At 34.0% G+C, this 15,876-nt stretch overlaps 1 protein-coding gene across 2 annotated transcripts in view; it reads left to right on the top strand.

Moving 5' to 3' along the window:
* Positions 1-15,876, top strand: part of KCNH8 (potassium voltage-gated channel subfamily H member 8) — a 200,823-nt gene that overhangs the window by 172,523 nt on the left and 12,424 nt on the right. For both annotated transcript variants that reach the window (XM_083823207.1, XM_083823206.1), the window contains exons 12-15: positions 8,412-8,450; positions 9,634-9,989; positions 13,313-13,419; positions 14,538-14,614. In XM_083823207.1, the coding sequence (XP_083679333.1) occupies positions 8,412-8,450; positions 9,634-9,989; positions 13,313-13,419; positions 14,538-14,614 (579 nt within the window). The remainder of the gene's footprint in view (positions 1-8,411; positions 8,451-9,633; positions 9,990-13,312; positions 13,420-14,537; positions 14,615-15,876) is intronic.

Below are 15,876 nucleotides of genomic sequence, written 5' to 3'. Positions count from 1 at the left end.
CATTTCACTTCCTGGGATTATTGCATTCTGCGTCAGATTATAAAGCTTAACCAGAGGTTTACATGTTGAAAAAAAAAAAATCCACGCTAGAAAAGCAGCTTATTGATGTTTTTAGACAGTGGTATGAAGCGAGTATAAAACAGTGTCAAACAGAGTTTTAGCCAGGAAATGCTCCTGTCTTTCAAAGAGTATTGATTTGGAAGTTAACCATATTTCTATTTTAGTTACAAAGCCATGCTAGATGACAACACTTTTTCTAATATGCTTCACTATGCCTTAAGACAATATGATAATGCTAACTTTTATAATTTTTCTGCATGATATTTCTACACAGGAAAAAACGGGGAAAAGCAATCTTAAAGTGTCTTATATCTTACACCGGTATGATTTTATTTGGTTGGTTGGTTTGCTTTGAGTTTGTTTGTTTGTTTGTTTGCTTTTTTCCCATAGTTGCTTTTATTTTACATTGATCTAGCAACAACCAGAAAATAGCCTCAAATTCTGAAGGAATCTTACAGTAACCTATATTTTTATAATTTAGTTAAGACTAATTTATGAAGGAAAGGAAAATACTGCAATTTTTTTTTTATAAGAACGTGTCTTGAAGGTGCAGACTATGTAGGGATATAATGAGCATGACAGGAAGGCTTGTATGGAAAAGTTCCTATAAGACAGAAATGTGTGAAATTAAATATGATCTAGTCTTTGAGCAAACTGTATATAATCAGTGCAACTTATGTGTCAGGTAGGCATTCTTATGGAGACAAGCATCCATTCTCAATTTTATTCAGCTGGTAGCATTTTTAGTGTAAATTTTAAAGATCATAGATTTGTATAATAGATGAGGAAAGGAACCTCTGAAGATCAGCTGCACACACTGCTCTGCTCAAAGATATGAAAAGATACAAAAATGAAAAAGCAATCATTTATGTACAAATGTGATCTAAAATTTTACTGTTATAAAAATAAATATTGGATTTTTTTTTAATCTATACTTTCACTTAGTAAAACCAGAGCTACAGAAACTACCTACGCAAGTGTAACTAGAGTCCTGCTGAAAGTGCAGCTCCTACCTAAATCATATAGATCCGTATAGATCATTTTTAATGACTACACTAAGAAATATATAACTACAGTATATGCATATATACAGTATAGTATACACAGTGCAGTACTGCCTATATAGTAAGTATTCAGGGGTGGGCTCCATTGATGATCATGCTGGGGGATTAGGAAAAGAGTAGAAATAAATTTAGCAGAAAACAAAGGTTTATTTTACAGTTTATTTATTTTATATTACAACTATATGTTGGATGTTCCCTGTGTCCATTGCTATTTCATACCTTCTCAGGTAAGCCTATTCTGTGAATGGATCTGAAAAATCACCTGATATGTTTTATTTTCAAATGAGCAATTGACATATTTTCCTCGTTTTTGTGGAATGATGAATGACATGTACGAGATGATAGTTGAGTATTGACTTTTTTTTTTTTTTTGTAGTCTGTTGTGTCCTGTGGTATTTCTATGAAAAGCATTAATTTATTGCATGCAGTAACCTGAGCAAGAACTGCATTAACATCTTAAGGTGATACTGTTCTTTTGGAGATACTGCTGTATGTAGAGAATGAAGGTTACCTCCAAAGTACATAAAAGACAGATTTATGAACTATTTAAAAGTCTCAGTCCCAGTAGGAACACTACAACCCAGCAGAATACCAATCTAAACCCTAAGCAGAATTTATGGATGTAGATTTTGATTACTAGGTTCTATGTTTGATCTAAATAGCAAAGCTTACTGATTACTTAAGTGTTATCGCTTATAGAATGACAACACGTACATAGAGTAAAAGGGAATGAGTGAATCCTTTTGGTTGCAAAGTACTGTGCTATTAATTAGTCAGCTTTGGTTTTGGTCACTGGCTGTTTCTTCTGCCCTGTCTGAAATCATATCTATGTTAACTCTAGAATTGTTTCTAGGCTTATTTGACAGATCTGTATAGATTTATAGTCTTCATATTTATAGTTGCAGAGATTATGCAATCCATTAGAAATAGTAAAGACATAGGTGGATCCTTTTCTTGGGAAGCTTTTGCTTTGGAACCTTTCTGCAGAGCCTTATACTATGAAACTACTGTTTTGTAGGTGGTGCCAGAAATAGTATTGGAATTGATCTTATTTTCAGGCCAAACACATTTTTAATCAAATTTCTGCTGGATTTTGTTTTGTTCTCCTGAGCTATCCTTTCTCCCCTGTGGGTTGTGACTGCATGAAGCAGTCAGCTAAGTGGGCTTAAGGCTGAAGCCCAGACTCTTATTCTTGTTTCCAGGCTATTTATTGTGAAATTTACAGGCAGAATGACTAGTTTATATGGCAGAAAGCTAGCATTGGCAAGAATGTGAGGAGTCTAATGGGTATATAGGGTCAGTGGAGATGCACTGGAAATCACTGGAGTCTTGAAAGACCACAGACATCAGTTTTTGGTGTTGGACAGGAACGTAATGAGATTCAGGGTTAATAAAATTTCCACAAAGCTGTTCAAACGTCCTTATGTTTTTCTTTTCAACACACTTATAAAGATAGATAGACCAAATAAGTTTTTGCTCAGAAAAAATAAATCGAATAAAATTAAATAAACAAATTTATCCTAACCTGAAGATACAAATTGTTTTAATGGGTTTGATATTGTCACGATTAGATAACTAGCAATCCTGTACAATGTGAAGAAGTGTGTTAAATCATGGTTTTCCAACAGTTAAAGATTTTACATAGCCATTCTCCAGAGCTCCCCTTAACACAGAACAGAGAAAGAAAGGCTGTAATATTTTGTGAGTCATGTTCAGCAAATCTACAGAACTCAGGTATTAAGTCACTTACCCTACTTTTCCTTTTGTTTTGTTTTGTTTTGTTTTTTTCTTTGAAAACTGAAGTTGTTTTTTGTTGTTTTTTTGTTTTTTTGTTTTTTACTTCTTCAATGTCTACGTTATCTTAGTTTCTAAGCTATTTAGAAATTCATGATTAATAAAGCTGCCAAGAGTTCTAAAATACTACACACTCTTTTCTGTATTATGGGTCCATATGAAACACAAATTGCATCTCAAGGGAAGGAAATTATGGTCGCTCTCTTACTTAACAAATTTATATACTTGGACTTCTGCTGATTTCTTTATATGCCAGGACATGACTTCTTGCCCTTTTAAACCTTCTGGGAGAATTGACTAGAGGTTAACGTAATCAACAAACAACCTTCCAAAAAGTTAAATATTCATTATTAAAGAGAAAAGTTTCTGAGGATAAAAAAAAAAAGAAAAGGTTTTAAAATAATTAAAAAGATTACACCTGTCCCTGCCTTACTCTTTGTAAGGTTGACCCTGAAAGCCAGACAACTCTGAGCTTTCTTAAAAGCTCTCCCCAGATATGTTGCTGTCCTCAGCACTCATCCCACTGATCTGGACTGCCAAAACAGCTGGGCAGCTTTGGGGGTGTTTGGAAATAGGCGGTTGGTAGGTTAAAAAAAAAATTGTTAGGAGAATATTTTTCAAGATCCACTGTATTGTCTTCATCTTTGCTTTTTAAGAGCCTGCCTGAAGTTAGATACACTTGTTTTTATAAGTAGTATGAAGTTTTATTTAAACATAAAAATAACTTTGGGAACTTAGAATCAACACTTTCACAATTTCTACAACCTGACCTTGAGTCTAATCAGATAGATCCATAGAACCAGTCCTGCAAACATTTATGAGTCTGTCTGGACTCTTCAAGTTGAATGAGGCTAGGCATATACCTGACTGTTTTAAAGAAGAGGAAGTTTTTTGAGTTTTATTGCTCTGAAAGATGTTAGCATTCATTGTAATTTCTATTGATATTATGTAAATCTTTACATGCATGTAATCTAGCAGTAGGAATATTGAAAATTTTTCTCCACTGTATCTTTTGTCTGCAGTAATCTGTAAGCTTTTCCAGAAGTGCAGCCTGCCAGAACAATGTACAAGCAGTGCCAGGTCTATTGTCCATTTTAACAGTTCTTCCTTTTGTCTTCATCTGGCCTTATTAACAGTCTCTTCCTGATTTTGTTGTGTGAATTTTTGTTGTAGTTTTTTTTGGTTGTTGTGGTGGTGGTGGTGGTGTTTTTGTTTTGTTTGTTTAAATTAGCACATGGTTTGCTATGAAAGACGTGTATCAGAGCAGAGTGGGATACTACTTTCTTATCCCTGTTTTGGGGAGGGGGGAGAGGGAGGTATGAATATAGAAGTAAAAAATGACAAATTATACCAACCACATTTACTGTCTACTCAATTCTTGATTTGGGGCAGGAGATAAAGAGGTTACTTTTTGTGTCAGTGACAGATTTTATATTTTGAACAAGAAACAGAGTAGATCCTGCCAATCAAAGTATCTTTAAATATTTTTGCTAATGACTGAAGTGAAATTAACCTCCAAGTTTTAAAGAAATATATGAAAATTGAAATTCTAACAAATTCTGCTAAATATAGAAAGCTCATGTGAGAAATTGGAATGCAATTAAGTATGCTTTTTCAAAAAAAAGACTTATCAAAAGCTAACCATTAACAGTCTGTTATTAAAATCTTGGGCTAGCTTCACAGGCTATTATAATTTGTTCAAAATATATGAATGATTTAGGATAAGGACTTAACAGAAGACTGAAGAGCTCATAGCAATTCACAGTATTTGGTCACATAGAATAAAGTACTGTTGGCAGATCTGTTGTTCAACTTTTGCTTTTAATTCAGTATACATTCTGTGCTGTAAGTAGGATCAGAGAATGCTGAAAACATCTGCTTCCACAAAAACATGTCATCTTTATATTTCCATTAAGCAAGGAAAAGAGATAAGAAGGAATCTGAGAAAAATACAGGAAAAATCTGATGAAGTAACTCTAGAAACTATTATTAAAAAAGGAGATAGGGAGGAGTGTTGAGTTTCACAGTAAATGTAGATATAAAAACATCATATTTAACCTAAGAGATCCTTTAAGAGACACTAACTCTTGTGATTTAAAGGATCTGTGATAGTTCATTGAAAAATTTCCTGATTATGGAGAACTGAGGCCTGAACACATGTGAGGCATTAGGCTTTTCAGTGGTATGTTAATCCCTTATTATGTATTTGTATCTTTTCCATTGCCATACAGTAAGTTTCCAAGGAATAGAACATATGGCATGTGTTCTACCCCTCCACCCCCCATATTGTCAATGCTTCTAAATGTGTTTGTGTTTGTGTTTGTTTTTTTCTGCTTCCAAATGCTGACTAAGAACATTAGTATTCTAGTTCAATTTCAAATCCTTTCCTGAAAATGTATTTTATCCTTTTGACCCCTCAGATACAAAGCATTATTCAAATGGTTTAGGACTCAAGTCTTGCAAGCAAATCAGTAAAATTACATTTCTATTTTGTTCCTCCTTCTCATGAAGGCAATAAGAATCAAGGCAGTAAAAGCTGATAATACTCTTCTGAGCAACCAAAATACAAAATTACTTACATGGACATTTAATACATTAACACCAAATTTAGCCGCATCTCTATATTTCTGGTTTTAGGGCTTTATAATTTGAATTCATCTTGAATTGTTGTATAGCTAACTACTTGGTTTGACTACATGTCCCCATAAAGATTCTTCTATTAAAGACTACTGTCTCTTGACCCTGGAAAAACCTTTAGATCACTGGCTTTTGACAGCAAACCACTAGTGTTTGCAGCTGTGAAAATGCTCTTTTTCTGCTTGTAATAAGCAATTATAAAGACTACTAAATCTTTAAGCTGTCTATATTAACATATTAAACAAGTACAAGACCATAGATTTCAGACTATGTACATGGAAGAATTTGTTACAATTCTGCTTGTGGTGCATGATCTATTATAGTTTTATCTTTTGAAATTAACTTTAATAACTGGTTTTGCAAGACACCAGAGCTGAAATTAAAAATTGAATTAGACCCTTAGGGTATTTCACACAGCTCATGTTAACATTGAACATTGGTCTTTTTTTTTTTCCTTGCACATAATAGGAAAAATGCTTGTGTTTTTATTTCAGCTGCCTTTACTCTTTAACAGTTTCAGTTCTTCGTAAAAGATAAGAATATGAGCTATTTTTCATCCTCTTTCTTTTTACATTAAATAATAATATGCATTTTAAACAAGGTACACCTAAACAAGGTACACAAGTGCGTTACCCTAAAGAAAAAGTTTTAACAGACAATTCCTCATAATTATTTACTCTACAATGTATTTACAGATATAAAGCTATGTGAATGGTGAAGTCTTTCAATTTACTGCCTTTTACTGCCTGCTGGTTTTTGTTTGTTTGTTTGTTTGTTTGTTTGTTTTCTATGTTCTTCTGATGATCTTCACTTTTTCTCTTACAGAACAATTTTTTTGCAGGAAGGGAAAGAGAAGGGAGTTACTGGTAGAGTTTTAAAAGCCTAACTCTTGAGGGTTGTGCCTGGTCACAGTTAAATTAGTTTCATCAACTTTCAACTACTAGGATGTAAAGTCCAGGAGCCTATTTTTACTTGCACATGATATGATGCACAAGCAATAAATGTGGTTGTAGTGCATTAATACAGTGTTGGAGGTGAAAGCCCAGATGAAAGACCCCAGCAGGTCTGTTTCAACACCAGCAGAACACCAGGAGTCAGCCATATAGTAATTTCTTTGTGTCTATTTCCAAGTCACAAAAATCAGAATTAACAGTTCTGCTCAGAAGAAAAAAAAAAAAAAAAGAAAAAAAAAAAGTCAAGTTAGGAGAGATCTTCACCCACATTACAAAGTACAAGTGAAAAGTCCCTTCTAAACTCTTGAGAAGGCAAATTCATACTTTCTAAGATCTTTTTTGTTAAGCTGCTAATATTTGGGATTGGCTTGGAGTTTTAATTAAGGCTGCTATTTAACATTCATACTGCACCTGTGCCTAGATGCCAAACAAACCGAGGCCCCAAAGGTCTGGGCAGAATTGTAAATTAATCCACGTGAACATATGTGCAAAGTGGGCCATTAGTACTTCCTAAGTCTGATTTTTTTATATATATATTTTTAACTTTAACATATTAATACTCTTCCAGTTTACTGTTCTCATGAATCTTGAAGGAAACAATCTTTCTTCAAATGGTATAGATTACAGTGCAGGTTGGGAGATGGCAGTATCTGAGGCCTGCTTCTCAGCTAATATCAAGTAGCACTTTTTCTAACTCAGGAAGAGCACAGCAGTTATTTTATTTACATAGCCTAGTTATTGCAGTTTTTCTGTTTGGCAGTTATTAGAGTGTTATTGCTAAATTTATTGATACACCTGCTACTGACTTGGCAGTTGAGGAGTAGGATTTCTGCTTACGCAAAATTAAATATGTAGTCATATGTTATAGCAGCACAAACGCCTTCACTTGTATGAGCAATTGCAGAGATTTTTTTTTCCAAAACTGTACCTAACATCTGTGTATTTGGGAAGCCACAATGTCTTCAAGAAAAGCTTAGCCTCTTTGACTTCTTTGGAGAAAAATAAACCTAAGCTCTTAATTTAAAATTGATGAGTGTTAAACTTTTTTTTATATCAACATACAAGGCTTATGAAAGCTGAAAATCAATTCTAAAAATTCTGCTTGGTGAACTACAATATGCCTATAAATATCACATGCAGTCTTAGTGACTTGCCTATGATCAAGTTGTGGACATCTAAATAAACAACAAGACATTTGTATCCCACAGTATTAGGCAGTTCCTGCAGAGATTATGGGTAGTAGTTAATTAAAATTGCATGAATATTTATTTATTTATTTATTTGGTTTCATTCCTCTTCGTATCCAATAAGATAAAATTGCACGGCTTTGAACAGCTGTTAAGCATGTATATCCCCTGGGATTATATTGGTCCTTCTTGCTTCAGTCCCATTACTGACTGAAAAATATTCAAAGTAGAGATTCTAGATCCTAGTAGAGTAGTAGGTTCTTATGTGACACTTTGATCATCTAGATGGATGCACTAGGCTGGCATAGGAGCTAAAGCTACAAAGACATAGGGGCAAAGTAGAGCACTGTTCCTGCATGGGATTCCATCAGAGTAGCACTGAACCTTACCAGGCATATGCTTAACCATCCATATTCATTCACAGGTTTGGAGCTTTAACCCAACTTTTTATTAAAGAAAAATGTTATTTCTGCAGGTAATATTTATACACACACACACACACACACACATATATATATATGAATAAAACCTATTTTCTGACAATATCTTTTTCTGAGGAGTGTCATTTGTTCATTGTTATGTTTATTTCAATACATTTTTTACTATGAGATTCTTTTCTTGTATCATATAAATATTTTGGTTAAGATGTTTGTATGCTCTTGGAAGCCAATACTTTGCAGATACACATATTTGTTATGTGTTTTGGTTTGTTTCAGGTAATATCAAAATTATCGAACAAGTCTACGCTATCTCAGGTATGTTGCTCACATTTTAAATCTGCAAAGCTTGACTTAGAAACATGCACATAGTTACGGCCAGATCAAAGTTGGAAAAACTCCAAGTGACTTCATTGGTTTCAGAATGAGTCTTTAAATAGCATCCTGCAGATAGTTGTGCCACTGTCCATTTTATGATTGATTATGATCTTTTCTTCCAGGTGCTGAGCTAGGATATCATACTATGGCATGCACATTTTAAATACAATGTTTCTCAAGCCAAAGCCTTGAATATGGATAATACTCATTCTGTGTAGAGTATAGGCTACATGACAGCCAGGTCCTGTGTAATTTGATCTTTATATCAGCCTTCAGATGACTATTATGGTTGACAAAAAAAGCTGTTATAATATTTTAATATAGACAAGTCTTTTGACGTTTTAAATTTGTACCTTTTCATACCTCTCAGACTGAAAGTGTTTAATTCACTATTTGCCAATGGATACTAAAAGAAAAACTTTCACTTGATGGAAGTGAGTATTACACAGCAAAATTAAAACTTTGCTGTAAAATATTTAGGTAGATACTGATAGGAGCTTAGAACATTTAGATAAATTCCCCAAGCCTGCATTTTTAAATTGTATTGGGTCCAACACCAAGCATCCACAGAGCAATTTTTTATTTTATTTTTTTTATAAAGGTAGCTATGCTTTTTGTTGACTCAGTTCTGAAGCTGACGTTGTCACACTACTCATGCATTAATGTGATTTTGTATAAACTGAGAAATTTGCCTACTGTCCCAGCAGATGTTTCAGTCATAATGACTAAGGATGCAGAGGATATCTGGGCTTCAACTGAACTGTTATAAATGCTATTTACACATTCCAAATGGCTCCATACAAAAATGTGGAATGGAATTACCAGCCTCAGTTCTTTCCCTTGGTACACCAGGAGTCTGACAGTAACATTCAGAAGTACACCTCAGTAAAGCAAGATTAATCTACTCAAGTACATATGTGCCACATGGCTCGTAAGACCTAGTCATGTGATCTTGGTACTAAGACATACTGCATTGAGTTTACTGTCTATGGCACTAGAGAGCCTTGCTAATGTATTTGTTATCTTTTTCATGTACATACGTATAGCCATAGTTGAAGAGAGAAGGATTCCTGCAACATCAGATTCTGAATTTGACCTTAGTAATTATTATCTGCTTTTTTAGACAGAGCTCAAGGGAAATGGAAATATAAAGAAAAGACTCCCTTCAATTGTAGAAGATGAAGAAGATGATGATGAAGGAGAAGAAGAGAGCAGCACCCTTTCACCAATCCATACAAGAAGCACAACTTGCTCTCAACAGAAGAAGGCTGGAAGCAATAAAAACCACCTGGGGAGGAACTTGAAGCAGTTGGCCTCAGGAACAGTGCCCTTCCATTCACCCATTCGTGCTTGCAGTTCAAACCCCTCAAGAACCAAACATGAAACTGAGCTCCATTACTATTCCAAAAGGAAGGAGAAAAACCTTAAGTTACACCTTTCAGCACTGAATGCTGGTGGCCCACCAGACCTGAGCCCAAGGTAATAGTTAGGAATGGTTATTTTCTTCCATATCACATAACTTCTATTAGAAATATAATGACTGTAACAAAAAAAAAAATCAAAAAAAAAAACCTTTGATATTCAAAATGTTAATACTTTTTCAATATGTCCATATTTTGTTCATCCCACAGAGAAGGAATAGTCCTCTCATTGTAGAAAATATTGAACACTTTAGGACTTCTTTGCAAGATAAAGAATTTCTGTAAGCAAAAAGGAAAAGTACTGAGCAATTATAAAAATGACTATTTGAATAGTCTGGTTTTATAGTATCGTTTTGTCCATCTATAATAATCTTTATTCCCACAGTAACGCTGTGAAGCATACTCAGTCCATCAGAGATATAGTAATTTAGGAAGCAAGTTGATGATAAGGCGGCAGAGCTGTGCAAATACAAAAATTACTGGAGTGGAGAACTATAATGGGAAACTACTGCCTGGCAATTTTAGAAAATATTTAGAGTTTTTTACATTAGATAAAGAAAACCTGACAATACAAGTTATGTACAAAGTAAACATGGATTTGAGAAAATCTGTTTTGCCATGAATTCTGACATAAAGTCATATAATGCTTTTTGTGGTTTTAAGCGTATAATTTAAAAAAAAATACTTATATGTTATTTGTAAGGTGATTTATTTTTTCTTAGTTCTGAATTCTTGCAATATAATCATTAATTGTTAATAAAATCAAGAGTTTTAGGCTCTTTTCATTACCAAAATCAAAATCACTTTTTTGACATATGAGGAAAAACAGGAGGTGATTATTCAGTTCAAGTTTCGGTTTCTATAAGTTTAAGCATTTCACATGTTCAAGAACTTCCTTTATTCATGATAGGCAGAATGGTATTTTCACAAACTTTCCTTTGTAGACATGAAAGAACCATAGCTTGACCAATATTTGTTTATTTCTAAGACACCTGTCCGTACAGATGCAATAAAAAGAGTTATACATTTAAGAGTGTATAACAATCTTTTCCCCTCATCATATATTTGATGAATATAATAACATTTCAAATAGGAGAAGTATACAAACTGATTTCCCTGTATTTGCCAATACAAGGAAAAATAATATATGAAAAACTAGCTTCTACATGAGCAAAACTGAAATGCATAACAGATATTTTCTCATTTCTTCTTTGGATCTCATGTGAGTCTGGTTCAGGTCAGCTGTGACAGACAGTTATTTGCATAACAAATGGTAATTCTGGGGAAAGACACCTTTCATATTTTCCGCTGAACTGCAATTTTGCTCCTTGTTGTTCTGAGCATATGCATCCAGACATTGGCACTCAAGGCTGTAAGAGCAAATGTGAAACAAGTGTTGTTACATGTGTTATTATTTATTATTTCAATTCACAATTTATAATTCCAGAATAATCCTAATAGGCTAGAAAATTGTCTCATGATGTATGTGGTTTGCAGACTTTTTCAGCTAAAAAACTTTCATATTATTTCCCCAAATTGGTTTATATTATTAGAACATTGAAACGGACTGGTTAAAAGCACTTTAAAGAGAGCTTCAAATATTTTTAAGCAAATATGAAAGAGAAAATAAGATCTTTTAATTAATATCCTCACTTTTATTTGTTGTTGTACAGTGGTGTAAGGGTGTAAGATGCTGTTTTGATCTGAAATGTCCAGTCAATGTAGTGGGGAGGTTAGTAACCTCACTTTTTCAAAAGAAAATGTACTTTGTCTTAAACTTTTTCTGTGCATGTTCCCTAGAGCAAGCCAACAAGAATTTCTCAGTCACTTCAGGTTTGTTTCTTTGACACTATAATGAAGGCAGTAGACAAAACATACAGAGACTGGTTAAAACGTTGAAATAGTCCTGGACAGAAGAAATAGAAGTCAGCATCATAACTTCCAGGATACAGTCTTAATCTTCCCAACCCCTTTTTGCATTCTGCATCTGAAGTAGAGCATCAAAAAGAAGAAGCCTAGAATGCCCGGAAGGAAACATTTATGCATTTGAATCTCCTCAAATCCATATTGGCAACAGTACTCTGGCCCTGACCAACTAGATAGAAGAGGTCACATATTAGACTTTTCTGACTTTTTGGTTTCTAGGAGTTGAGATATCTGTCTTCAGGAGAAAATTCAGGACTGTAATAGCTAATTCTTAAAGGGGAGAGAGTTTTGAGCCCATGTGTTTTCTATTCACTAGATTGTTACTCCACATTCCAGTTGCTTGTTTATGAATAAGCATCTTTCTCACTACATTTTTACTGAGGCCTGTCTTGTAGCACTCCAGAACTAGCTATTTTTGCTAATATATTTTCCTTTAAGTCTGTATCGTTAAACACTTTAAAGAATACAGCAGCTACAAATTCCAAGTCACGCCTGTTTAGTTTTCCCATGTGCTTTGAAGGCAGTTGAAATGTTAGCATTTGATATAATTAGAAATCTCTACAAAAGGGATATTAGTGTTTAAAGTTTACTTTTTGAAGCAGTGAGGCCAGATGACATTAAATAGGTTTTATAGCAAATTCCAAAGTAATCATTCAGGTTTCAGCTGCAGGTAACGGTATAGTCCAGAATAGCCAAGGCACCACATTTGAGCCTCATCTTTTCCCAGAGGCTGATTAAGATTAGAGTGCAGTTTAATAAAATCCAGCTGGCATCATGAACACTAAAGCATGACACAAAGCCCTAAGCCCATGTGAAGAAACAGAAGGACAAGAATATATATATATATATAAAAATATATATATAAGAATATATGTATAGTATGTATACAGAACTATTCAATTTACATAGGTCTTTCATCTGTGATATATTGAATCTGTGATGTATTTGATTTGTATTTATTCTATCTTCGGCTGTGTTTTACAGAGATGTTGTCATAAATATTGTTCAGGCTTAGGCTCTGCCTAATTAAGCCTAATATAAGAGCGTGTTACATGCTAGGAGATTTACACTTGATGAGAGCATAGAGAAATCATCTTTAGTCTGTGCTGAAGAAGATTACAGATTACTGTATGTATGGAAATTGAACTATATTCAATAAAAGCTTTGTTAGGACCTGTTATATATACCGCAAAAGTCACAACAATTTTGAAATTTCAGTTAGTAATATTTGACCTCAAATTCCTTCTTCTAATAGAAAAGGTAATCTATAGTGACTCACAAGATGTTGTAAGTGTAAAGCAATATTTTTTAGATTTCTCTAAATTTAATATCCTGTAAATTTCACTATTGCTTTAAGATGTGCCTTTTATGAGTAATTTTCACAATATATCTGTGAATGTGATGTCTGTGAAACGGTTTAGGAAGCTGTTCCCTTAACTCTGTTTTTTCTTACAGAATTGTTGACGGGATTGAAGATGGAAACCACAATGAGGAGAGCCAAACCTTTGACTTCAGCTGTGATCAGCTCCGGCAGGACTCCAGGGTATCTCCAACAATTGGAGGTGAATGTTGCTTGGGAAATCACTCTTCAGAGAAAAGAGTTTTCATAACTGCTTTTTGTACCCCTTTGTTTCTTTGATTATCAGAAGGAAAAGTCCTTACAAGCAGCATAAATTGATCTAACATGTATCTGTACTTTCAGTACTATTTCAGTACCACACTGAACAATGTGGAAAAATACAACAGGGTCCCTAAGGACAGTTGTTTTCCTACTAACGGTCACCGTAAAACAGCTTGCAAGGAGTAATATGTTTTCATGAATTATATTTTTACTATCGTAGGATCAGCCAGGAGCCTCATGCTCTGAAATTTTTGGATATGGAAGGTACTAAACACATGGACAAAATTTGATAACAAAACATTTTAATAACAATTTTTTAAAAACATCAAAAAATGCAATATGCAAACTTGTCTAAATTTTTGTTAAAAGGATATATACAGAGGCAAAGGAGTGTGGAAGTACTTAGTGTTTCAGAAGTAGGCATAGTGAAACCTTGAATAGCAAAGGGTTTTAGGCAGCCTTATATGACTTACACTCTGAAAAGATTGACAATATAGCATCACAAGGAATGCAACAAGTCAGCAAGAAAAAAAAAAAAAAAAGAGGAACTGTGGGGACACCAGTGGACTAATGCTGAAGTGACAAAACTAGTGCTGCTCAGATTGTTTCCAACATTTTCCTTCTGTAAGTAAATGTTCTTCATGTACTTGAGTAAACACTCTTCATATAGTTATATACCTTTTGCATGGAGGCCACAAGGACATTTTTTGTCCCTCTTGAAGCCAAACAAAAAACTAATAGTAGCTTACTTCTATCTATAATCTCTAGACTATTAACATGTCATACCATTGGCACCAGGGTTGTCAATTTCAGTCCTTTCAGATTGAAGAGATCACTTTCCTAATTCACACTTTTCTTAAACATTATAAAGTGAACATTAAATACAAGATTTTATTTTCATTTGATCCAAGTGCAAACTAGGTTTTAATTTAAAGCAATATACAAGTACAAGATTACCATTGGTGACTATAGTCACCAATGGTAAGAAGTTATTATAAGAAGTTACTAAAAGAAGTTACTATACTTCTCTTATTTACATGCATTTAAATTATTTTTCAGAGGCTGAAATTGGTGCTGCAGTGCTTGTTATCAAAGTAGAAGAGACCAAACAACAGATCAGCAGGCTTAATAATGAGGTAATGGGCTTCTGTGGAAGTTGGAGCTTATTAACAATAATTCAAGAAATGCTGAAGAAAACTAAGCAAATGTGGGAATATGATAAATGTGCAATACAGGAGTTTGGAAAATTGGATGGGGTTCCTAAATTTAGGGCAGCTAAATTTTAGCTCTTCCAGTGGTTAATTTTCCAAATTAAAGATCTCTAAAGGTTTGTGTCACATGCTGGAGCTAAAATCAAAGTGAGGTTTAGTATAGCTAGATTTTGAATTTTCTTGGGATTTCTTCTCTTCTACATGTGCTTTTGTTTCTCTCTTTCCTTTCAGTCTTTCCTCAAGCACCTTATTCCAACTTTTCTTTCTGGGGAGTAACGCTATGCTTTTGGAGAATTTCCTTGAAAGAAATGAAATCCAGTCATTTTCAAATCACTTTACCTGAATCTAGTTAGAAATAGACAGAAGTACTTCCATTCATGCTCAAGAATGGACCTGTAGGACCTGAGGAATACAGGGCCAGTATTGCTCAGTTGTGCTTTCTATTCATCCCTCCAAAGAGTTTCAAACGTAATCTACTATAAATCTGACACTAAAGAGATGTTCTCTGTCTATACTCTTTATTTCCAGCCACTGCAATACTTCAGTTAACAAGATGAAAGCTTCAGACTTTAACTGCACAGTTGTATTGTAAGACTAAAATCTGTTCACAATATACTCAGTCTTTCAATATATAAAGATATTAGAGACAATTTCTTAAGAGCCAACTAGAGGAAACATTTAAATATATACTTTTTAAAGTCAAACCATACAGCTTTGTTTCTTTTTCCTAATCTTTTTTGTTACCAGAAATATCAAATTTTATTTTATTTTCCTTTCCATCTTGTGTAGGCTTAATCTAATTATACTTTATTTCTATATATGAAGTATTGGGCTTGTAAACCTCTTTTATCCTGGGTCAGATTAACTTGGTGAGATAATTTACATGTACTGAGCTAAGAGTACAGGCACAGCTAGTTAGTTACGATGCATACATCAACTTGGTTGTATGTCAAACTGTTGAGTTCCGAACAAAGCGCCATGCCCTATTCACTGCAGATTTTTTACAAAGCTTGATCAAAGAACTTAAAGAGCATAAGGAGTGATTCTAAACTGGTATGGATTTAGATGTCACAGGTAACATCCTGGGGGCAAATCCCATAGAGACAGACAGTTATCCTCCAAGTCATCCCATAGATCAAAATATACATTGAAAAACTGCATCACTAGAAGACTGCTTAATTGCGTAT

Source organism: Anser anser (genome assembly GCF_964211835.1).
Source record: "Anser anser genome assembly, chromosome: 2".
Lineage (NCBI taxonomy): Eukaryota > Metazoa > Chordata > Aves > Anseriformes > Anatidae > Anser > Anser anser.
This window is presented reverse-complemented; position numbering and strand designations above follow the sequence as displayed.